Genomic DNA, 26,320 nt, shown 5'->3' on the forward strand with positions numbered 1-26,320 from the left:
ATTCCATTCTCCCACCTGCAACTCTTCTTGCATGTTTTCCTCCTCCTGAGTCAGCAAGAAGCCTTCGGCCAGGGACACCGCCTGGGAACTGGTCTCTGCTCCACACTCCCGCACCCATCTTGCCATCTCTGGGGGAAGGACAGCCAGGAATTGTTCCAGGAGCACCAGGTCCAGCATCTGAGCCTTGGTGTGTTTTTCTGGTTGCAGCCACTGACGACAAAGGTAGTGAAGCTGAGTGCAAACATCTCGGGGATGGCTCCCCTCCTGAAACTGCACTTTTCTGAAGTGACAGCATTGGACCTCTGAACTATTGGATGCCTCTTGGTGGCTCCTCAGTCCAGGAATTGCCCCATTCTTCCCACAGCTCCAAGGCTGAGCAGCTGGGGGGCCTTTTCTAATGTCTGCATCTGCTGGGTGTTGTCCCTCCATCTTCTCCCTAGTCTCTAATAAAGCTCCAAAATGGACCCATGGATCTCCACGGGTATTTATCTTCACAAGAGGTCTTGCCAAATTTTCCAAGGCCATTCAGCTCTCTTCCCAGACAAGATACTTAAGATTCCAGAAGGAGCAGAAAATATTTCCAGCTTACATGCCTGAAATGGAAAACAAATAATTTAGGGTGTTTACTACGGTGATTAATTGAACTATTGAGCATCCTTATCAAGAGAGGGAGGGAAGGAAAGGGGATGGGAAGGGGGAAAGGGTAGGAAAAATCAAAAAAAGAAATTTTTTGGTCTTTCTGTTCATAAGAGGTCAGGCCAAATTTCAACCCTCTTCCCAGACAAGATACTTAAGATTCCAGAAGAATCAGAAAATGTTTTGAGCTGACGTATCTGATATGGGGAAAATGGGGAGGAGGGGAGGGAAAGGAAAATTAAGTAAGTAATTCATATGAACCCACCAAAGTCTGGGAAGGAGGTGAAATCATTAGTTAGCTTGCTCTCTCCACATTTGGGGAAAATTGCAGTGAACGCTTCAGGATCAATGTCTATCAAAATATTGGAAAATACATTTAAATATGTTTTTGATTTCTACATCCTAGTTTTTATTAAAAATTTAATTTTTATTCTTATGTCTTCTTCTTTTATACATAATGGTCCTCCTTACTATTTTCCCCACAACAAAAGCCCTGTGAAGTGGATTGGGCTGAGAGTTGAGTTGGGCTCAAGGCTTTCATGCCAAAGGTTGGACTAGAAAGTTAATTGAATTTTTTTTTTTTTTTGGCCAAGTGTGATTGGACACACAAGGAATTTGTCTTGGTGCTTATGCTCTCAGTGTACATAAAAGAAAAGATACGTTCATCAAGGTACAACATTTACAACACAATTGATGGTCAATATATCAATATAAATCATAAGGATTGCCAGCAACAAGTTATAGTCATACAGTCATAAATGGAAAGAGATTGGTGATGGGAACTATGAGAAGATTAATAGTAGTGCAGATTCAGTAAATAGTCTGACAGTGTTGATGGAATTATTTGTTTAGCAGAGTGATGACCTTCGGGGAAAAAACTGTTCTTGTGTCTAGTTGTTCTAGTGTGCAGTGCTCTATAGTGTCGTTTTGAGGGTAGGAGTTGAAACAGTTTATGTCCAGGATGCGAGGAGTCTGTAAATATTTTCACGGCCCTCTTCTTGATTCTTGCAGTATACAGGTCCTCAATGGAAGGCAGGTTGGTAGCAATTATTTTTTCTGCAGTTCTAATTATCCTCTGAAGTCTGTGTTTTTCTTGTTGGGTTGCAGAACCGAACCAGACAGTTATAGAGGTGCAAATGACAGACTCAATAATTCCTCTGATTTCAAAGCCTAGTGCTTTCATCACTGAACCAAATGGTTCTCTCTGGCTAAAAATAATTTAATATAATATAATTTAAAAGACAGTTTCATATCATTTCTATGGCTGCATAGTTAAGAACATATATTGATAACATATATTGATATTGATTGGTTCCTGGTTGCTTATTTGTACCCTATGACTATCATTAAGTGTTGTACCTTAGAATTCTTGATGATCTTTTCTTTTATGTACCCTGAGAGCATCTGCCCCAAGACAAATTCCTTGTGTGTCCAATCACACTTGGCCAATAAAAAAATCTATTCTATTCTATTCTATTCTATTCTATTCTATTCTATTCTATTCTATTCTAGACTTCAGAGGATAATTAGAACTGCAGAAAAAATAATTGTTACCAACCTGCCTTCCATTGAGGACCTGTATACTGCACGAATCAAGAAGAGGGCCGTGAAAATATTTACAGACCCCTCGCATCCTGGACATAAACTGTTTCAACTCCTTCCCTCAAAACGACGCTATAGAGCACTGCACACCAGAACAACTAGACACAAGAGAAGGCCATCACTCTGCTAAACAAATAATTCCATCAACACTGTCAAACTATTTACTGAATCTGCACTACTATTAATCTTCTCATAGTTCCATCACCAATCTCTTTCCACTTATGACTGTATGACTATAACTTGTTGCTGGCAATCCTTATGATTTATATTGATATATTGACCATCAATTGTGTTGTACCTTAGAATTCTTGATGATCTTTTCTTTTATGTACCCTGAGAGCATATGCACCAAGACAAATTCCTTCTGTGTCCAATCACACTTGGCCAATAAAAAATTCTATTCTATTCTATTCTATTCTATTCTATTCTATTCTATTCTATTCTATTCTAGACTTCAGAGGATAATTAGAACTGCAGAAAAAATAATTGTTACCAACCTGCCTTCCATTGAGGACCTGTATACTGCACGAATCAAGAAGAGGGCCGTGAAAATATTTACAGACCCCTCGCATCCTGGACATAAACTGTTTCAACTCCTTCCCTCAAAACGACGCTATAGAGCACTGCACACCAGAACAACTAGACACAAGAACAGTTTTTTCCCCGAAGGCCATCACTCTGCTAAACAAATAATTCCATCAACACTGTCAAACTATTTACTGAATCTGCACTACTATTAATCTTCTCATAGTTCCCATCACCAATCTCTTTCCACTTATGACTGTATGACTATAACTTGTTGCTGGCAATCCTTATGATTTATATTGATATATTGACCATCAATTGTGTTGTACCTTATGATTCTTGATGAACGTATCTTTTCTTTTATGTACACTGAGAGCATATGCACCAAGACAAATTCCTTGTGTGTCCAATCACACTTGGCCAATAAAATTCTAATCTAATCTAATCTAATCTAATCTTCTATTCTAATCTAGTCTAGTCTAACAAGTCCTTGCACCCCTTGCACCCAACTCCTTGCACACGCAGTGGCAGCCTTGCAAGAGGGGGAGGCGAGGGAAACCGCTTCTGAAAACGGGGCCACGAAATATGCCGGAAACAGTCTAGGAGTCAAGACTGGTTTGGAGGCACAAATCTCTGTTTTACAAAGACGACCTCTCCTCCTCTCCCTCCGTGCAAAGCTTTTCCCGTCGAAATGGAGCGCAAATCCTCTTTTCTGCGACCTTGGTTGTGGGTTTTTTTCCCCCTGGGGGCAAAGCAAAGGGTGCGAAGTTTTGCTTACTCCCCTCCCTGACCTTTGCATGCACAGGGACGGCAGGGGAACATGGGACCAATGGCTCTCCCCCTCCCCCTTTCCACGATTCTAACTCTGATGAATGCGAGCGTCCAGCACGGGAGAAAAGTCCCATACACGCACACACAGTCACTGAACCCCGACTCACGTCTGGATCTCCAAGTCTTCCCCGCAGCCTCTTCCCTTTGCTAGAAAGGCTCACCCGAAAGTTCACAGCGAGGGTGGGAAGCAGAATCGGAGATTGTAGAAACAGCGGAGCAGCTTTCAAGCCTTGGCTGGAAAATGAGTCGGGAAGCACGCATCTCTCTTGATTTGGGAAAGACGCCGGCGCATGCTCAGTTCTCTTGTAAGGCGGGGGAGGGAGCCCCCTAGAGGATCCTGTGCGCATTGCGAGAAGACCCTGCAAAGGGCCCAGGATGTCATGTTCCATGCGGGTCTGGGATGATGGGCATTGAAGGAAACCTTCCCTCTAACATTGCCTATCTAGAAAGGAAGTGGCCTCTCCGGCAAACATCAGTTTCTAGCTTTTCCTCTTTTTAATCTCTAAGAACTGTCTGTGATCTGGTGAAGATTGAGAAGATCTCTGTGGAGACTCAAAAATCCCTTTCCTGAAGAGCAGCTTCTCTGAAGGGTCTGGAGGGATTTCAAGGAGGAGACCTCAAAAATGGGCAAAATCCTGTCAGAAATGGCAGAGCAGCCAAAAGACAAGGAAGAAAAGTCTCTCTATGAAACTCAGCCTGTGTCTTGTGGCTGATGGCAAACTCAGCCTTGAAGTGAGGGGAGATCAGGGGGCTGGCAGAGACACAGGGAGGAAAGGCACAGGTTGAGGAAAATTAAGATTTGTATTGATTTTTCTTTTCCAATTATTACATCTGCCTTTTCAAATGCATGCCTTTGAGCACCCAAGGAGGCTTGGAAACACTAAAGGCAGCCTGTGATACTGAGAACAACGAAAGATTCCAATGAGGAAGAGGCATTAAAAGAAAAGTTCCAAAATGGAGAGAAAGCTCAAAGTTGTGGACCTTTAATTTTTTTTTACCTCAAAACAAGCCACCATATGGAGAAATGAAAATTGGGAGAATAAAGTCTCATGTGACTAGAGAAAAAGTGGAATTACAAAATGAAGGAAGGCAAATACTGAAAAATAAATATAAATCTCAAATATTATAAGGCAAAAGAAAAAGACGAATAGGTTTATTTTGGTTGTTGAGTAGAATCATCCCTTGTAATGTCCTTCCTGCCAATGACTACTTCAGTTTCAACTACAATAACACAAGAGCTACCAACAGATTTAAACTTAATGTCAACCGCTCCAGTTTGGATTGCAGAAAACACGATTTCTGTAACAGAATTATCTATGCTTGGAATGCATTACCTGACTTTGTGGTCTCTTCTCATAACCCCAAAAGTTTTATTCAAAATCTATCCACTATTGACCTCACCACATTCCTAAGAGGACTCTAAGAGCACAAACGTGCCTACCGTTCCTGTCCTATTGTTTCTTCCCCTATATATATATATGCTTATACTACCTTGTTTCTCCTCATATATATGTTTATATATTATATAATCTTTTATGTTATGCTTGTGTATATTGTTATGACAAAATAAAATAAATAAAAAATAAAATAAATAAACCTTGAGAGCTTTGGAGTAAACGAACATTATTTTCTAGTCAAATGTAAGGAAAATTTTATTGGTTTGAAAAGATTAGTCTGGATTAGGTGGACAGTACAAGAAAAGAGAGATTTAGCTATAATTTTTTAAGATATTTTTTTATTTTTTTACACACAAATAATAACATACAATGTATCTTTTCTGAACAAAATATCAGCCAGGTACATGTTTGCATCCAATTTGGTCTTTTCCAACACTTCTTATATGCTTTCATCAATATATTTTCCTTCGTTTTTTATTTCCGTATTTGCATTTCTCTTTAAGATCTAATCTTACCCCCCACCTCAATTTTAATCTTTAATCAAATTTATCCCTCTTTCCTCCGCTTTTTTTTCTATTCCCGTTTATGTTAAACCCTTATACTCCCATTTACTCATTTCATTCTTTTCAATCTTTTGCATAACATCAATATCAATCATATCTTTATAGTTCAATGACAATTTTTAAATTGTTATCCATAATCTTATAAAAAAATAAAAGGCAAGCAAAACTCTTTTTTTTTTCAAATTAACTTCTACCTTATTCTTACTAAAAACATAATAACCTTCAAATATTTTCATCATTTCAAAAAATCTAAATATTTATATATTTAAAATCTCATTAGTATTTCAACCCATCATTTATTTCAGTTCTCTTTTTTTCTTTTTTTTAATTCTTTGCTTGTCCTGTATTTCTATCCATTCTCCTTTTCTTCCCTTCCCCCTTTTTTTCTCTATTAATCCCTGTGTAGTCCTTTGACTTTGTATTTTTCCCTTCCCTTCTTTCTTTCCTTGTCTCTTCCTCCCCATCTTATTATTTTTTTACCCTTCTTGTTTTCAGTATTTTTCCATTTACTCTCCTCAACATTTTTGTGCTATTTCCCTTTTTATTTTCCCCTTCTCTGGAGATCCCTTCACCTCTCCCCTTAGACTGATTTAAAATTTCACAATCATTTAATAATTCATCATCACTATTTTTTTCTTCATCTTCCAACGCCCTCTCTTGGTTCATGGATTCTTTGTTTGCTATCAATTCCGGTGCAGCTCTTATTTCTTCTGATTCCTGCTTTCCATAAGGTCTTGTAATTATTTCTTTTATTTCTTGCTTAAAAGTCATATGCATCTTTTTCATCATTTCAATTATTCCCTGTGCCATTCTTTATTTTCAGAGTTGTAGTTCTTATTTTTATCAGAGTCAAACAGTTTGTTGACAAAATCCTCCCTTTCGGTTCTCACCAGCCTTATCGCTCCAAGAGATTTTCCACAACAAAAGTTAGTCAGTGTAATTTTCTCTTCCACCTGAGGGTGTCTCTTTCCAATCCACAATTCTAATCAACAATTAGCAAAGGTATCCATTTTGTTTCCTTTACTTAGAGCTGTTCTTTGTTTTGCTTTAACTTTTTAGTTGTTCCAATTAGTCCCATTTAAAATCCGTATCCCAATTTACTTAATTCCAAGTCATACAGGAAGAAGAAAATCAGAGAAATTCTACCACTTTGTAATTTTAAATCCTCCGGGTTTTTTTTTTTCTTTTTTCCTTTTTTGTAGTCTGTAACAAATTTTAAAAGTCTCCAAATTTTCCAGCTTTATTTAAGGGTTCCCTTATTTTTTCTTTTTTGTTGAGGGGTCTCCGCTTCGATTTTAAAAGTCAAATTTCTCTCAGGTCTTTGGGTACTGCTTCCATTTCTTTTATATTACTATGTTTACAGTTCTTCTTAATTTAGCCTCTATTTCACCGCCAAAAAATTTTTTTTGTTTGCAAATGTCAAATTAGAATGCTTCTTTGTGAGTTGGTATTCACTCACCTGGCTTTGATATTTCATCCAATTCACCGCTCCTGCTCAAAAACTTAGTCCAGTTGCCCCAGCTTAATGATGGCTGCCATAGCCATCGCCCCCACCGTTGAGTCGAAGAGTTTCCTTCTGACCTCCGAGCAACTTGCCGGTTCCTCTCGGTCATCTGAGGTGCCTCTCCTTCTTCACTCCACAGCTCCGGTCCGAAGACCTCTGAAACAGCGGTTTGTCAACCCGGGGATTCGCAGAGCTCAGCAGTGGAATCAGATTTAGCTATAATTAATGAAAGAAAGGATGGAGGGAAAATTGTGGTGAAGAAACAATTTTTAAAAAATGGCCTTAACTTCTCATTCTGCCTCCATTCTTTTCAGCCCATTTCTTTACATATCAAGGCTACTTCTAAGTCCAACCTGACTAATTTTATCAGTCTTTCATTATGAAATTTTTTTTGACATAATGACAAAAGTGAAATCACTGTCCTATCACCTATTTGATCTAGAACCATTAGTGAACAATATTTGAATAAATATTTTCGGAGTGACCCAATACTCTGAAAGCTTGAAGTATCGCCCTCCACAATTACAATCAAAAGTTTCATGTATTTTTAATTTTTACATTTAGAACAAAACAGAATTTAATAACAGCTCATGAATAACCATATCAATGATATTTAATTAAGTTTATTTAAATCAAATTTAGTTTTTTCCCCTAATACTTGTCATCCCATAGAAAGGCAAAAAATGCTTGAGAAAGATTTTTTTGAACATGTATTTCATTGGCTTCCCCTCATTCTGGCTTATTTTGTGAGAAGTATTTTAGTTAGAACAAAGTGGAATTTAATAATGTCTCATAAATAACCATACCAGTGATATTTAATTACATTTAATTCACATTTAGACTTTTTCCTAATCCTTGTCATATAATAGAAAGGCAAAAAGTACTTGAATAGGGGTTTTTGAACATATATTTCATGGGCTTCCCTTCATTCTGGCTTATTTGTGAAAGCAATTCTTCCCCTCATTCTGGCTTATTTTGTGAGAGGAATGAAGCTTTTTCCATACACGATATAATGATATATGTGATGAGGCCTTTGACTAAATAAGTTTCAATCAATCACAATATAGCTGGCAGGGACCTTGGAGGTCTTCTAGTCTGGCCCCCTACTCAAGCAGGAGATCCTATACCATCTCAGACAAGTGGCTGTCTAGTCTCTTCTTTATTTTTCTTATTTCTTTATTTTTAATTATTCTCTGCGACTCACTACAGATTTGTTACTCACGAGACACTCTGCTAAAAATTAAGCAACGTTTCTTTAAGGAGCAGCTTTCTGTGATCTCTTTACAAACGTGGAGAAGATTCTAACACAGGAAGAAGCAATTTCCCCAGAGCCATGGATTATCAAAAAAAACAAACAAACTGGGGAAGCAGAGAAAGAGAGGTAAAAGGGCAGGAATTTTAATCAGATTAAGGAATAGCAGAAATAAAACTCCTATGCCTTCAATTTTCCTAAGCAACGTACGTTCACTTGCTAATAAGATGGATGAAATACTCCTTTTAAACAGATACAATTCTGATTTTTACAATTCAGCAACCCTATGCTTCTCTAAAACCTGGTTAAATGAATCAATTGAAGATAGCAGCCTGCATATCCCAGGATTTCAGATTCAATGATCAGACAGAATTGCAGAAACATCTGGTAAAAAGAAGGGAGGGGGCTTATACTTATATATCAGCTGGTCTCAGATATAACTATAATTAATGTGGTTTTGGTAACCACCTTTAAAGCGCTCCATGGCTTGGGACCTGGGTACTTACGGGACCGCCTTCTGTTACCTCATGCCTCCCACCGACCCGTACGCTCGCACAGAGAGGGCCTTCTCAGGGTGCCGTCCGCCAGACAATGCCGGCTGGCGGCCCCCAGAGGAAGATCCTTCTCTGTGGGGGCCCCCACTCTTTGGAACGAACTCCCCCCTGGTTTACGCCAAATACCTGACCTTCGGACTTTCGCATGAACTGAAAACATATCTGTTTGTTCGTATGGGCTTTCTTAAATTGTTTAGTTTTAACTTCTAAATTTCTCTTTGGTTTTAATTGGGGTTTTTTAGATTCTTAATTATTTTAAATTCGGCCACATTGTATAATAAGTTTTTTAACTGTATTTTAACTGTATATTGCTTTTTTTTAATTCTGGCTGTACACCGCCCTGAGTCCTTCGGGAGAAGGGCGGTTTATAAATCTAATAAATAATAATAATAATAATAATATAAATTCTGTGACAAAAATTTAGAGACATTAATTATCAACTGAAAACCATACTATTCGCCTCATGAATTTTCCTCATTTCTTCTAATAGCTGTTTATGTCCCACAACAAGCCTGTGTAAACAAGGCATTACGAACTCTATCTGACCAAATTATGGAGACTGAAGCCAAATGCCTCGATTCACTGGTCATTATTTTGGGAGATCTAAACAAGGCAAACTTAAGGAAAAAGCTACCAAAATACTTTCAGCATGTCAATTGTCCCACTAGAGGCAAGAATACTTTAGATCATTGCTACACAACACTAAAAGATGCTTATCGGTCTTTACCACGAGCAGCTGTAGGACACTCTGATCATTGCATGATTCACCTTGTACCTGCTTACAGGCAAAGACTTAAAATCACAAAACCAACAATTAAATCAGTGAAGGAGGGAAAGTTAAAGCTACAGGCTTGCTTTGACTGCACTGATTAGAATAATTTTGAAGATACCTCTGCAGACCTGGATGAACTCACAGATACTGTAACATCATATGTCAGCTTCTTTGAAGACCTATGTGTACTGACCAGGAACTTGCAAATATACAGTAACAACAAACCTTGGTTTATTTATTTATTTATTTAATCGTATTTATATACTTATAAATTTATTTTATAAGCTAAACTTAAACAGCTATGTTGTTCCAAAGAGGAAGCCTACAGAAAAAGTGATAAAATGCTGTAGAATCAGACCAGAAATGTATTAACAAGATCAGAGCAGCAAAAAGAAGCTACTCTGAAAAGCTAAAGAATCGGTTCTAAACAAATGAGCCAGCAAACATGTGGAAAACTCTTAAAAATATTACTAGCTACGGCAAACCAACTTCCCAGGGTGAAGGAAATCAACAATTGGCAAATGACCTGAACGTGTTTTGTTTTTTGTTTTCATTTATACCCCGCCCTTCTCCGAAGACTCAGGGCGGCTTACAGTGTATAAGGCAATAGTCTCATTCTATTTGTATATTTTTACAAAGTCAACTTATTGCCCCCCCAACAATCTGGGTCCTCATTTTACCTACCTTATAAAGGATGGAAGGCTGAGTCAACCTTGGGCCGGGCTCGAACCTGCAGTAATTGCAGGCTACTGTGTTCTTAATAACAGGCTTTACCAGCGTGAGCTAAACCGGCCCTTATTTTAGTTTTATTGCAAGTTTGAAAGGAAACTACAGCCCCTTATCTCCACAGCCCCCATCTCAGACAATAGCCAAGCCTCCTACAACTGACGCCAACCCATTGGGTTCACAACCCCTAGTGATCACAGAAAAGGAAATGCAAGACCTATTTCACAGACAAAAGCCAGGAAAAGCTCTAGGCCCAGACAAGATAACTCCTTCTTGCTTAAAAGTCTGTGCTGACCAATTGGCCCCCATTTTCACCTGAATCTTCAATAAATCGCTAGAAATGTGCTAGGTTCCTTCTTGCTTCAAACGCTCTATTATCATCCCAGTGCAGAAGAAGCCCACCATCAAGGAACTGAATGACTACAGACCAGTTGCTCTAGCCTTGTTGCTCAAGTGGGACAGCACTAGCCTTTCAAAGATTTTCCTGACTACAGATGTTAATCTGTAGTCAAGAAAACCTTTAAAAGGCTAGTGCTGTCCCACTTGAAAACCATCACAGATACACTGTTAGACCCCTTGCAGTTTGCATATTGAGCAAATAGATCAACACATGATGCTGTTAATATGGCTCTGCACTACATCCTACAACATCTTGAATCTCCAAAGACCTACGCAATGGTCCTCTTTGTAGACTTTAATTCAGTATTCAATACCATCATTCCAGACACACTTCTAACTAAGCTAAACCAGCTACAGGGATGTCAGGGTTCCAAGGAACACCCCTAATGAAATAAAGCTCTGAGGCTTCAGGTTCCTCAAAGTTCCAATTTATTAGAGATGTCATGTTGACACAGCTGGGAAAACCCAAAACTGAAAGCTTCCAGATTTTCCACACCCAGTTGACAGTTCACAGCCCTGCCCCACACCCACAAGTTCATCACATTGTCTAATCAACTCTTCACACTCAATTGGATACAATCGTCAGGCAGTCTACATCAGACGCAGGATGTCCTTGAATGTGGAATGTTGTTATGACTAACTTTCTACTGCTCCAACAACAACAACCTCCCAACTTCCCCAGCTAAAATATGTGGCAGTTAAGAAGCAAAAAGAAAATTGCCTTCCAAAACTGACACAGGAAACAGCAGGTGAAGCTAAGCAGAATCACATCAGTTATCTATACAATAAGCACAGGGCCTCCACAAGGCTGTGTGCTCTCCCCACTTCTCTCTGTATACCAATGACAATATCAATGCATCTCTAATGATCCATCTGTTAAACTACTGAAGTTCGCAGATGACACAACAGTGATCGGTCTCATTCAAGACAATGATGAATCCGTATACAGAAGGGAGGTTGAACAACTAGCCCCGTGGTGCAATAGGAACAATCTGGAACTGAACACACTCAAAACCGTGGTGGTAGAAATGGTGGTAGAGTTTAGGAGAAACTCTTCCATACTTCCACCTCTTACAATACTAGACAACACAGTATCAACAGTAGAGACTTCAAATTTCTAGGTTTTACCATATCGCAAGATATGGGCAGCTAACATCAAAAACATCATCAAAAAAGGACAACAAAGAATGTTCTTTCTGCGCCAACTCAGTAAGCTCAAACTGCCCAAGGAGCTGCTGATACAGTTCTACAGAGGAATTACTGAATCTGTCATCTGCACCTCTATAACTGTCTGGTTTGGTTTTGCAACCCAACAAGACAGACACAGACTTCAGAGGATAATTAGAACTGCAGAAAAAACAATTACTACCAACCTGCCTTCCATTGAGGACCTGTATACTGCACGAGTCAAAAAGAGGGCTGTGAAAATATTTACAGACCCCTCACATCCAGGACATAAACTGTTTCAACTCCTACCCTCAAAACGACACTATAGAGCACTGCACATCAGAACAACTAGACACAAGAACAGTTTTTTCCTGAATGCCATCATTCTGCTAAACAAATAATTCCCTCAACATATTTATTTATTTATTTATTTATTTGTCAAACACTACAGTATATATAAGTATAAGCATGAAATAACCATACAAATTGGATACAGTCAAAGGGAACATTAGGACAGGAACAGTAGGCACGCTGGTGCTCTTATGCACGCCCCTTACAGACCTCTTAGGAATGGGGTGAGGTCAATAGTAGATAGTCTTTGGTTGAAGCTTTGGGGATTTTGGGAAGAGACCACAGAGTCAGGTAGTGCATTCCAGGCATTAACAACTCTGTTACTGATCAAGATTGGAGCGGTTCACATTAAATTTAAATCTATTGTGTGCTCATGTATTGTTGCGATTGAAGCTGAAGTAGTCTTCGACAGGAAGGACATTGTAGCAGATGATTTTATGAGTTATACTCAGGTCATGCCAAAGGCGGCAGAGTTCTAAATTTTCTAAACCCAAGATTTCAAGTCTGGTGGCATAAGGTATTTTGTTGTGATCAGAGGAGTAGAGAACTTTTCTTGTAAAATATTTCTGGACACGCTCAATTGTATTAATGTCCGAAATGAGGTGTGGGTTCCAGACAGGCGAGCTGTATTCGAGACTTGGTCTAGCAAATGTTTTGAATGCTCTGGTTAGTAGTGTAATCTTTCTGGAGAAGAAGCTATGCAAGATTAAGTTTACAACTCTTAAAGCCTTTTTGGCGATGTAGTTCCAGTGGGCTTTGGCACTTAGATCATTTGATATGAAAACTCCAAGGTCTTTGACGGGGTGAGGGTCATCTACAAGGTAATGTCCATCAAGCTTGTATTTAGTGTTCTGATTCCTTTTTCCAATGTGTAAGACAGAGCATTTGCTGGTTGAGATTTGGAGTTGCCAGATTTTTGACCATTCTGACATAAAGTCAAGGTCTTTTTGAAGGGTAGCCACATTGTTGGTAATATTAAATAATTTAACATCATCGGCGAAGAAAACACAATTACTTATAATATGGTCACAGAGGTCATTAATGTATAATATGAAGAATGTTGGTCCTAGAACGCTGCCTTGGGGGACACCGCTATTGACAGGAGCGGGATTTGATAGGGCACTGCCTATTTTGACCACTTCTTGTCTGTTTGACAGGAACGCTGTTATTCAATTATGGAGGGGTCTGGAGATGCCGTAGGATTTTAGTTTTAGAAGAAGTTTGTCATGTATCACTGAGGCAAAAGCTTTACAGAAGTCTATGTAAATTGCATCCATTGCTTTGCCCTGATCTAGATTTGTAGTCCATATGTTTTTGCAGTGAAGAAGTTGTAAATTACAGGATAAGTTTTTTCTGAAACCAAATGGTTTATTAGAGAGTAGGTTGTTTGTTTCAAGGTGGAGGGTGATGGATTGGTTGATGATTGATTCCATTACTTTGCAGGTGACACATCATAAAGAAATTGGTCTGTAATTTTCAACTAGGCTGGGGTCTCCTTTTTTGAAGACAGGGATGACCGTGGCTAGTGACCATAGTTTGGGGAGGGAGCTGGTCCTAAAAGCTTTTTCAAAGATTATGCTTAGGGGTTCTGCTATAACAGTGGAGAGCTTTTTTAAGAAGTATGCACATAGACCCTCAGGTCCAATAGATAGAGATGGTTTCAGTTTGCGAAGGGCCTTTTCAACATTATATTCTGTGAAATCTATTTGTGTTAGATTGTTGAAATTATTGTTGATACGACTGGGGAATGTTGGGTATGAGCCATTACTGTTAACAAAGACTGAGCCGAAGAATGTGTTAAAGAGGTTTGCTTTAACTGTTTCATTATTACATTCTTTACATTGTCAAACTATTTACTAAATCTGGACTATTATTAATCTCATTGTTCCCATCACGTTATGTGATGTGTTTTCTTTTCTGAGGGAAACAGGTATCTCTAAGTGTGTGTCTCTCTTTCTCTATTGCTTTCTCTATCTATCTATCTCATTCTCCCTCCCTCCCTCCCTCTCTCTCTCTCTCTCTCTCATCTGGCTCTCTGTGTCAGCCCTGGAGCTATCTTTTTCTTTGGAACTTCAGGGCTGCGTCACTTAATGGATTGGCATGCTGTGGGAAAATGGGAGAGAGGATGGTTAGAGTTGGTGAAGATATATAGACATAACAACATTCTTTTCTCTGGGAGTCAAGGACGTCCAGCCTGCACCTGGAGATGCGTGACTGGGAAACATCTCCAGTTGGGACAGTAAATTGATTGGGCCATGTGACGGACATGTGGGTACAGGGGAAGGGACTTTGACTTTCTTTTAGGTGGGGAAAATCTGGGGGACTTTCACATTCAGGTTTTCCCAGATGTGCCAATATGACATCTCTGATAAAATGGAATTGTGCTTGCCTTGGAGTTTTACTTCTGTTGGGGGTGTTACTTGGAACCCTGACTCTGTCTCTCATCTCTCTCTGTCTCTCTCTCTCATCTCTCTCTCTGTCTTTCTCCCTCTCTCTCTCTTCTCTCTCTCTATCCCTCTCTCTCTTGTGTGTGTGTGTGTGTGTGTGTGTGTGTGTTTTCCCTCTTGAACCATTTAAAAAAACAGGTAAGGGTTGGGGTGTTGTTTTTTTTGCTAATGTTCTTTCTTCTTCTTTGGGTGCTTTTTATCATATGATTTAAATCAAGAGTCATTTCAGGTTTCCAGATAAATGAAACTCTTCCCATCCCCCTGCTGTGGCTCCCTGTCGGCTGAACCCACCACTGGCTGGCCCCACCACTCACCCTCCCCTCCCAGTCACTCCTCGCCTGGCCTGAGAAGGTAAGGACGATGGCGGGGTATGAAGATTTCCTCCATATTCCAGAGCAGGGGTGAAGTGCCCTTGTACTTGCCTCCTCTTGCGGGTGCTTCTTCCAGCCCTTGTTGGTGCTGTGCGCACCTTGGTCGCTTGGGGAGACACGCAAGTTGCTCTCCGCCCTGAGATACTGGCCCAACTGCAGGCGATGCTCTGCGTCGTAATGGGCTCCAGGAGGAGGAGGGGACGCCATCTTCCCCCACTGTGAAGCGCACGAAATTTCACTGCGGCACAACTAGGATTCCAAGTTTCTACTCAGTTACTGTTTTTGAGTTAGTTTCGCTTAATCTGGACTTGTACTTTTTTTTTTTTTTTTTGCTTAAGTGTAAACCAGGAATGAAATGCTCCCAGTTTGGACCGGATCGCCTGATCTGGTTGCGATGGCGGCGGGTGGTTCAGAGAACCAGTAGCAAAAATCCTTGCCCCAACCCCCCATGCGCAGCTGAGCTGCGCGATCATCAGAATTTTTTTTTTTACTTTTAAAAGCATTTTTTCTTCGGCCGAAGAGGTTGTTTAAAAAAATGCTTTTAAAAGACTCCTCTGGCGATCCCAGCTGAGTTGCCTGATCACCAGAACCTTTTAAAAGCATTTTTTATAACCTCTTCAGCCAAAGAAGTTGTAGAAAAAATGCTTTTAAAGGGTTCTGGCGATCAGGCAGCAGGGATTGTCAGAACCCTTGAAAAGCTTTTTTCCTCTGGCGATCCCAGCTGAGTTGCCTGATCATCACAGGCTTTTAAAAGCATTTTTTTACAACCTCTTCAGCCGAAGAGATTGTAGAAAAAATGCTTTTAAAAGTTAAAAAAAAAGGTGGCCATGCCCACCCAGTCACATTATCCCACCACCACCAAGCCACGCCCACAGAACCAGTAGTAACAAATTTTACATTTCACCCCTGATGTAAACCCTTGCTTTTTTCCACATTAAATTTCATTTTCTTGGATAAGGCCTATTGTTCACGTTTGTAAATATTTTTTTTTTGGATTCTGAACTTGTCTTCTGGGGGGTTAGCTAGTCCTGCCAGCTTAATATTACCTGCAAATTTGATGAGTTCCCCTTCTATTCCCCCATCTAAGTCCTTTATGGAGATATTGAAGTCCTGGAGCTAAGACAGAACCTTGTAGTACACTACTGCTTACTTCCCTTCATGTACAATAGATGTAGTACCATTAAAGACTACTCGTTCAGTACAGTTTGTCATCCAATTACAAATCCATCTAGTGGTGATGATGTCTATCCCATATTTTTCCAGTTAACCAATAGGTTGTGGTCTACTTTGTTGAATACCTTACTGAAGTCTAAATATACTGTGTCCATGGCATTTCGCTGGTCTACTAATTTAGTCACTTTGTCAAAGAATAAAATGATTGTGTTGGCATGATCTGTTTTAGTAAAACTATGCAGGCTTTCTGTGATTTGCGAGTATGATTATTATTATTATTATTGTTGTTTCGATTTCTATACCGCCCTTCTCCCAAAGGACTCAGGGCAGTTTACAGTCAAAGTAAAATCAATTAATACAAAGGAAAATTTAGAGTTGATTGAAGAACTTAAAACCAATAAAACCCCACTAGGCCAGTCCTGCATGGTGAAACAGAAATGTTTTCAGCTCGCGTCGAAAGGTCCGAAGATCAGGGAGTTGACGGATACCTGGTGGTAGCGTGTTCCAGAGGGTTGGTGCCCCCACAGAGAAGGCCCTCCCCCTGGGTGTCGCCAGCCAACATTGACTGGCCTACGGCACCCCAAGGAGAACCTCCCTATGGGAGCGCACTGGTCGATGGGAGATCGCTGGTAGCAGCAGGCGGTCCCGTAAGTAACCCGGTCCTATGCCATGGAGCGCTTTAAAGGTGGTAACTAACACCTTGAATTGTACCCGAAAGACCACCGGAAGCCAGTGCAGCCTGCGCAGGAGAGGTGTTATATGGAAGCAACGAGTCGCTCCTTCTATCACCCGCGCGGCCGCATTCTGAACTAATTGAAGTCTTCGGGTGCTCTTCAAGGGAAGCCCCATGTAGAGAGCATTGCAGTAGTCCAGATGGGAAGTGACGAGGGCGTGAGTGACTGTGCACAAGGAATCCCGGTGTAAGAAGGGACGCAACTGGCGTATCAGGCGGACCTGATAAAAAGCTCCCCTGGCGATGGCCGTCAAAGGCTCTTCTAACAACAGTCGTGCATCCAGAAGGATGCCCAGATTGCGGACCTTCTCTGTGGAGGCCAATGACTCATCCCCCACAGACATGATGATCTACACATCCCAGAGCTAGTTCTCCTGACCTATTTGTCAGCAGAAAGTAAAGTTAGTTTCAGAATATGAACCCAGGACACTGCAATTGGCATAAATATGAACTAGTTGTCTTGTGCAAAGCAGGGGTGCCAAACTCAATTTCATTGAGGGCCTCATCAGCATAATGGTTGCCCTCAAAGGGCCAGTTGCATGTAAGATTATGACAACTCAGAGGCCGGGTGGGCATGGTCAGTTTGATACCACTCACTGGCTGAGGCTGACTTGGGACAGCTGGGTCAGGATGGAATAAATTGCCCTGGCTAACTCAAGGTGGGGAAAATTCGGTGTCTTCTTCTGAAGCCCAAGCATGATTGGCAGCTTGCTAGCTCAGATGTGGATAAAAGTCTCCAAGCTTGGATTGGGTGTGTGTGTGTGTGCACGTGTGCATGTGCACAGCATGTCAAAGGAGACGTTGTTCTCCCAATCTCAGACATTGTTGGAGTTTATTTCCCTGTCCGGTACCAGTGGTGGGATTCTGCCAGTACTAGGTGGTTCGGGCAAAACGTTTGTGTCGTGTCCCACTCTTCCTCTGACGGCCGGGTCTGGGAAGTCTGTATCAAGCCACGAAGCCTCTGCAGCTTTGCCAAATTCCTGTCAGAGTTCTCAGGGCAGGCAGGAATCCAAGGTGTGACTTCAGCAACCAGATGAGACTTTGCCTGACTCAAGGAATGCCAAAAAGCAGATCCTTTATATAGGCCATGGGGTGTGGCTCCATGACTCAGCACTTATCCAGGCCTGCCCCTCCCTTCCTTTTGCTGACGTCGCCTCTCCATTCTCCGGAAGCGGGGATCTTTCCACTTTTCGTCTTCCTGCTCAGCTGCTGGCAATTCTAGCTCGTGGCTGGCTTCCTGCTCACATGCTATAGGAGGGAGGTTTGTTTGCTCAGTCTGCCTGGGCATGGTGCCAGGGCTGGGGCCTGGAGGCATGCCAGGCCATTCTTCTTCACTATCAGTCTCTGGCTGAGATAGCAGGAGATGGGAGGGGCCCAGCTGCGGAGAGGAGGGCGGGCGAGGCACAACAGTTTGTTAAATTGCTGGCTCGCCTGCCCCTTGCCCCGCAAGTCCCGATCAAGTCGATTCTTGGGCCAGCCCCCCCAGCCTTCCTGCCGCTGCGGAAAGCCCTGGTCGAGTGCTGACTCCTGAGCCGGCCTAGGCTGCCGCCACTGCGTTGCCCTCCACCTTCCATCCCTGGCCTTGCCTGGCTAGCTTTGCTGCCACCGCATCTCCATCACACACGGTGCTCGCAGCCTAGCTAGCTAGCTGCCCTCCGCCTCCCCCCCGTCCCTGGGCTTGCCTGTCTTGCTTTGACACCAGCACTGCAGCTCCATTTCTGTGTCTCCCAGAGCTTCCCGCTTGCCTCTGAATGCTGCATGGCCATGCTAGCTGAGAGAGCGCTCTCTCCCCCCTGGCCAGGAACCACACGGCCATGTGGCTCCCGGCCACGGAGGAGAGAGTGCTCTCCCAGCTATCACAGCCCCACTGGTACGACACTCGGTCAGGAGGCTGCTCACCTGCCTGGCCAGTGTCAGAAGAGAGGGAGGCAGAAAAGTTCAGCCAAGCCTTCTCCTCCTTATCGGACTCAAGCAAACAGGCACACGCACCTCATGGCGCCGGGATCTTCTGCGAGGAGACAGTGCATCTCCTCGCAGAAGGTCCCAGCATTGTGAGATGTGTGCATGCTCTCTGTGTATTTCAGGCTGAGAAGGAGACAACTTGCCTGAACTTTTTCTGTCTTGGAAGCTGCTCTTAAGTAGCAAGGACAGGCTGTGGCAGCTGCCTTCTGAGCAGCTTCAACCGGCCCGAAAAACAGGGCAGTGACGGTGGCGACAAACCTGGAGAATGGTGGGACACATCAGCACATTGTCCTCCTGACCGGTTTTGGCTGCAAGCGGCACCAGCACCGGCAGGCGATGGGGTGAAGATCAGGATGGGACTTCCAGTGGCCGCTCACCACTGCTTGCTGGTGCCGGTGCCAGTGCCACTCGTGGCCAGGCCCGGCTAGGAGGGCGGCCTGCTGACGAGCTTCAGGCCGGCTCTGTCCTGACATGTCCCGCTGTTTTCCTGGCCTGTCGCCGCCATCACTGCCGTTTTTCGGGCCGATCGAAGCTGCTCAGAAGGCAGCTGCCACCGCCTGTCCTTGCTACTTAAGAGCAGCTTCCAAAGCAGGGAAAGTTCAGGTAAGTTGTCTTCTTCTCAGCCTGAAACACAGAGAACATGCACACATCTCACAGTGCTGGGATCTTCTGCGAGGAGATGGTGTATGCCCACGCACCGTCTCCTCGCAGAAGATCCCGGCACCATGAGGTGCGTGTGCCTGTTTGCTTGAGGCCGAGAAGGAGGAGAAGACTTGGCTGAACTTTTCTGTCTCCCTCTCTTCTGACACTGGCCAAGCAGGTGAGCAGCCTCCTGACCAGTGGGGCAAGTGTCCTCCCAGCCGGGCCATGCTAGCTTCAGGCCGGCGCTGTCCTAACATGTCCCACGATGACTGCAGCCACAGCCTAGCTCACTGTTGGACTCACCAGCTCCGATGGTTGCAGCTCCTTGCGTCCCCCTCCCCCAGGTATGGCGAGTCCCAAATTGGGACTTGACAGCATGCTTTTCACTCCAAGCAACCCAGACTTAAAAACGCATGGTTGGGATGGAGGAGCAGTCCTTCTTAACAAGCTCAAAACTGAGTTGCAAGTCTGGGTTCCCCGCACGAGAGCTGGAAGTCCGGTACTCCGGCATACTCATCTCTGTTTCCCTCTACGACCGGCCTTGAAAAAACCGTGCCCTCACAATCACGTCTGCAGCCAGAGCTGGGCTTGCAGCTCTCATGCGGGAAACTCAGGCTTGCAGTAAGTTTTCAGCTTGTTAAGAAGGACCGCTCCTCTACCCCAGCCATGTGTTTTCCAGTCCGGGATGCTTGGAGTGAAAAGCATGCAACATGCTGGCGTTCCCGGGATTTCCTGCACGAGCACTGGAAGAAAATTGCCCAAGTTCCCAATGCCTGAACCGGCGAGCTGGAAGAGAGATTTGCTGTCGTGATGGTGAGTACATATGGACTGAGTAGGTTTTTTGCTCTCCACCCCTCCCCATCCCAATCCAGCCTGGCACAGAAAATGGGGTGTTTCCATGGGCCCTTCTCTTTTTTTCCGCCTAGCCTCCTTTTGCCAGTATTCAGCAGGTAGACAATACTCTTTAGATGTGCTTTTATTTTGCCAGACTAAGGGCGGAGAGGGGAGGTAGACAATCACCCTGTCTCTGCAGCATCGGTCATGTGATTGAGTGGGCGTGGCCGATGACGTCACTCACAGCAAGGTGCTACCCACCTTGCCCGAGTGATGTCAAGTTGACCACACCCATCCAGTCACATGACCACCAACCACACCCACCTAGCCATGCCCACAGAACCGGTTGTTAAATTATTTGAATCTCACCATGTCTGGTACCCCCTCCCACCAAAGCAAGAGGCGGAGGACGACATTACTGAGTGTGGAAGGGTGGAGGACAAAGTTTGCAGGGAGCAGTTTCCTCCGAGTCCAACTTCTGCCTTGACAGATCTCTAGAGAGCAAGAGGAGGTGGCAGGGGAGCAGCACTCCCCGGTCCTGCAGGAGGGAGGCTGGCCCTTTTCGAAAGGAAATCCTTGTTTCCAGTTGTGTGTGGTAAAGATGCTGGCTTGTTGGGGCACCCTTACTCCTCTCCAGAGATCTGTCAAGCCAAAAGTTGGACCTGGAGGAAACTGCTTTCTGCAAATTTTCTCCTCCGCGCTTCTACATGCAGCAGCACCCTCCCATCTTCTGTAAGGGGGGCAGGTAACAGTGGGAGGGGAGATCCAGAGGTCTCCAGAAGAGCAAGGCGAGACCAGGATGAGCAGTAAAGTCTCGTCTACCAGAGGAATCTCACCGTCCCTCTCAGGCCACATGGCTCAAACCAGCTTTCCTGAGGGGGTGCTCAGCCGCACTTAACTCCTCCTTGAGGTTGCTGCTGCTGTGCTCACTCTTTTTGGCCAGGTTGGTCCTGGTGAGTGTGGGAGGGCGAATTGTGTGAGTCAGAGGGAGGCCCACTCCCCTTCCATCCGAGGAACCCGATTTCTAAGCAAACCATCCTTACTGTTGGGACGGGAGACCACCAGGAGGGGCCAGGGGGAGGGGGGGCAAGGGAATGGCGAGGCTAGCAGAGTTGCTGGCGGCCAAGTGCTACGGCAGGGGGTCACTCAGATCCTCCCTCCCTCTCATTACAATCTCCTTCCTTCCTCCTCTTCCTCCACCTCTCATTTTCATCTCCTTCCTTATTTCCTCCCCCCTTCCTTCTTCCCTCCCTCTTTCCCCAGGAAGGGACAAGAGACATGGGTGCCCGTGGCTTTCCTATGTGGGGGCAGGCACAGTCCCAGTGAAAAGGACAACACCTGGGGGCACAGGACCAGCTGCAAAACCGGGCCAGCGAGTGGGCCGCGACGGCAGAGAGCAGCAGCACAGCGCCAACCAGCAGTGCCTCTGCCGCCTCAGTGGCCCGCTCGGCACTCCAGATCCCATGTGCTCGTCACCTCCTGTGCACACACCCAGGGGAATCGTCCAGCTGGGGTGGGGTGGGCTGGGGCATCGGGGGCTGCCCCTCGCTATCTCTAGGGTGGCCCTGTGGGCCACATCTAACCTGCTTGTGGGCTAGTTCTGATTCGCGGGCCTTGTGTTCGACCTGTCTGATTTAGTAAACAAACATAAAAAGGACTCATTATTTGTATCTCAATATTTTTTCAAAGTAAAACATCTCCACAACCCTTATTGGGAGACAAAAACTTAAAACCATTTAGAATCCAGGACTTTTGATAAAACGTTTTGAGCTCAACTCAATTAAACTGGGTTTGATTGATGATTGAAAACAGCAGTCCCTAACCTTTCTGGCTTTGTAGCCCAGGTGGGGGAGAGAGGGAGGATGGTTCTAGGCAAGCTGCCGGCAGACGCATGCCTGCACAGCTCCGTTTGTGGAAGTAGCTGGCCTGTGCACCCGCCCCTCACACAAATGGGGCTTTGCACATCAGCGTGAGTGCCTGTCACTAGCTACGCACTCACACGCTCATTCACTGTTTGCACGGCCTTTTGCCAAGCAGGCCACAGCCTGTGGGTTGGGACTCCTGGTTTAAAAAGAACCCATGAGAAATTGGTGGCATCCAACATTCTGGATGCGGAAATCAAAATCTCCCTGGAGTCTTCCTCAGACAAGAAGAGATGGAAAAGGTAGGACAGGCAGAGAAAGGGAAAGGCCCAGATACTTGGCCCAATATCAGAACAGAAATATTCAGGCAAGCAGCAAAAGGTATCAGATAACCTCTAACAAAGTTGTGGGTTTTTTTCTTTTAACCTAAGACGTAATTGAACAACAATGTGATAATTGTGTTTGTTATTTTGGAATATTTGAAATAATATAACGAAAAACAATCAGGAATATTTCTACATGTAGAAAAGGCCTTTGTCTATTTGAACTTAGCAAAAACCACAAGCAGGATTAGGGATCTACACTGTTCTGGTTTGCACTAGAAAAGCAATTTATGGATGCATATCTAAGAAGAGCTACAGTTTATTTGGATTATTACTCAAATGGTCCTTGTAAGAGATTTTAGACAAATATAGGCAGTCCTCAATTCATTACAGTTCTTTTGATTATTCAAAGTTATAGAAGCATTGAAAAACATGACTTATGACCATTTTTCACAGTTATGACTGTTGCAGCATCTCAATGGTTAACTGAATAAATTTCAGATGCTTGGCAACTGATTCATGACAGCTGCAGTGTCCCTGGATCATGTGATCATCTTTTCTGACCTTCTGCCAAGCAAATTCAATGAGGAAGCCAGATTCATTTCATAATAGTACTATTAACTTAACAACTACAATGATTCACTTAACAAAAGTAGCAAGAAAAGTCACAAAACAGGGCAAAACGCACTTAAATAACTGTTTCCCATAGCAACAGAAATTTTGGGCACAATTGAAGTCATACACCAAGGACTATCTGGATTTCTCTTGGAGCTCTCTCCACAATTCCTTTATTGATTTTATTGATCCCATGTGTGGATGCTTCTATGGCGAGTAAAAGCGCTACTTACAAGGCTCCACTCCATGCATTCATATGGTTTTTTCCTCCCGTATGTATCCATTTATGGGATGTGAGATCACTACTCCTTCTAAAGCCCTCTCCACATTCCACACATTTATAAGGTCTTTCTCCTGTGTGGATCCTCGTGTGGTAATTGAGATCATTACTACGAGTAAAGGTCTTTCCACACTGGATGCATTTATAAGGTCTTTCTCCTGTGTGGATCCTCTTGTGGGATTTCAGACTACTGCTATAAGTAAAGGTCTTTCCACACTCCATGCATTTATAAGGTGTTTCTCCTTTGTGATTCCTTTTATGGGTTTTAAAAGAATGATGATAACAGAAGGTCTTTCCACACTCCATGCATTGATACGGTTTCTCTCCGGTGTGGATCCTCTTGTGGGTATTAAGATTACCGCTCTTCCTGAAACCCTTTCCACACTCCATGCAATGATATGGCTTCTCTCCTGTGTGGATCAAATTGTGGGATTTCAAACTACTGCTACAAGTAAAGGTCTTTCCACATTCCATGCATTTATAAGGTCTTTCTCCTGTGTGGATCCTCTCGTGTCTTCTAAGAGAGTGATTATAAGAAAAGGTCTTTCCACACTCCCTGCAGGTATTTGGTTGCTCTTCTGAATGTGCCTTTTCATGAGAAATGAGATGATCGGATTTATTGAACATCTTTCCACACTCCATGGATTTATATGGTCTTTCTCCCATATCGATCACTGTATGGTTAGGAAGCCAACTGATCTGAGAAAGACTTTCTTTAATTCCACTTTGTGATTGCTTTGTTTCTTCCCTTTTTGGCTGCATCTGATCTACAAATTTCCTTTTCCTTCCTTTCGAATGGATGGCTTGGCGGTCCTCCTTGCAATTCTTATTCTCTTGCCCATTAAAGCCTTGAAAAAGAAAAATGAAAACTGTACATTTTCATTCCAATAGGACTGGATCACAACCCTAATTAGTCATTGACCTGGGACAATTCCATGGCGCCACAAACTCCCAAAGTGCATAGGACACTATGTCGTGCTGGGGCAGCAACATACACAGCACCTCCCAACTTCAATAAAAGTCTCATCTCCACTTGTCTGCAGAGCAGAATCTTTGGAAGTCAAAGGGAATTTCTCAATGGCAAAAGCTCCTCATCCTCAACTTAAGACTAATGCCAAACTCAGTACACAAGTGGGCATATCTCTAAGAAAGGAACATCCATTTCAGGGCTCATCTGGTCTTAGTTATAGCAGCTCAGGGCCATCAGGAACCCAGTGACCAGGTTCAGGAGGGAGTACCCAGTCCTGGTAGGCAGAACCTGGCTGGAGAGGCTACACCCTCAGTACATTCAGCCTCGTCCTCAGGTTCTTCCGAATATCTTATATGAAATGAGTATTATGGTTTATGAGCAGAAAGCCTTTTAAAAAAACCAATTTTCTTTATGTAAAAAGCCAGGCTATGCAGTTTTCCTATTTTTCTTTCAATAAATTTCCTTCTTCCATGTTAGTTTGGTCAAATGTTAAGACATCAGGCTAGAAACTAGGTGACTCTGAGTACTAGTTCTGCCTTAGGCATGAATGCTGGCTGGGTGACTTTTGGGTCAATCTCTCTCAGCTCAACCCATTTCACAGGATTTTTTTTTTTTTAGGGAAAACAGCAGGAGGAAGGAATATTGGGTATGTCCACTGCCTATATTATTTATATATTCAGATACTCTTCGCTATTGTCAATTTTATTATGCTCCAGCCTGCTCTACATTGTTGAAATTCTCCCCCCCCATTAATCTACATTCAGTACCTCATGATGTCAAAGTTAAAACAGAATTTTAGAAATGTCTGTAAGTTCCTTAAAAAGACATAACTGAAATATCACATTGACATAAGTATTCAGACTCTGCAATGCTTGAAATTTAGCTCAGGTGCCTCCCATTTCTCACGATTGTTGCTGGCATGTTTCTATGCCTTCATTGGAGTTCACCTGTGGTCAATTCAATTGATTGGACATGATCCAGAAAGGCATACAGCTCTCCATAAATGGCCTCACAGCTGAGAATGCAGACAGTAGCAGACCAAAAGCCATGAGGTCAAAGGAACTGTCTGCAAAGCTCAGAGATAGGATTATTGCAAAGGAACAGATTTAGGGAAGGCTACCATAAAATTTCTGCTGCACTGAAGGTTCCTAAAAGCTAAGTGGACTCCATAATTCTCAAATGGAAGAAGTTTGGCACAACCAGGACTCTTCAACAGCTGGTTGCCCAGTCAAATTGAGTAATCGGGGTAGAAGGGCCTTAGTAAGAGAAGGGACCAAGAACCCAAGTCACTCTGACTGAGTTTCAGAGTTCCTGGTTGGAGATAACCATCATTGCAACCCTCCACCAATCTGGGTTTTATGGCAGAGTGGTTAGACAGATGCCTTTTCTCAGTGCACAACACATGAAAGCTCGCTTGGAGTTTCAAAAAACCACCTGAAGTACTCTCATTGTTTTTTTAATTTTTTTTTAAATTTTGAATACAAATAATACTAACATAATTCATAGAAATCTAAGGTTTTTTTAAAAAAAGGGAAAAAATACAAATATTACCTTGCCTTGTAAAGTCACACTACTTAAATCTGGAAAAACGTGTATCCGATGACTCGCAAACAATGCTATATTTTGCAATTTACGCATCAATTGTTCTTTTTTTGCGTAAGACCAGAGTCATATTACAATGTCTCTCGGCAATTTCCTTCCCAACCTTTTTGGGCCGACTCTATGTATTGCATCAATATCATCTCTTATAAAGGGGACATCTGGGGGGATCGAGGTAATAAACAAGATTTTCTGGTCTGATGAAACCAAAATTTAACTGTTTGGCCTCA

General features: G+C 43.1%; 1 protein-coding gene and 1 pseudogene across 1 annotated transcript in view; both read right to left on the minus strand.

Annotated features, from left to right (window-relative positions):
* LOC131189563 (zinc finger protein 595-like) overlaps positions 1-3,870 on the minus strand; it is a 58,796-nt pseudogene extending 54,926 nt beyond the window's left edge.
* The window catches only part of LOC131189564 (uncharacterized), a 59,885-nt gene that overhangs the window by 6,916 nt on the left and 26,649 nt on the right, over positions 1-26,320 (minus strand). Inside the window, 5 exon segments of the mRNA XM_058165736.1 lie at positions 16-511; positions 18,993-19,223; positions 19,287-19,472; positions 20,811-20,935; positions 23,474-24,369. Coding sequence (XP_058021719.1) covers positions 16-511; positions 18,993-19,223; positions 19,287-19,472; positions 20,811-20,935; positions 23,474-24,369 — 1,934 coding nt within the window.

This window comes from Ahaetulla prasina, chromosome 2 (genome assembly GCF_028640845.1).
Source record: "Ahaetulla prasina isolate Xishuangbanna chromosome 2, ASM2864084v1, whole genome shotgun sequence".
Taxonomy (NCBI): domain Eukaryota; kingdom Metazoa; phylum Chordata; class Lepidosauria; order Squamata; family Colubridae; genus Ahaetulla; species Ahaetulla prasina.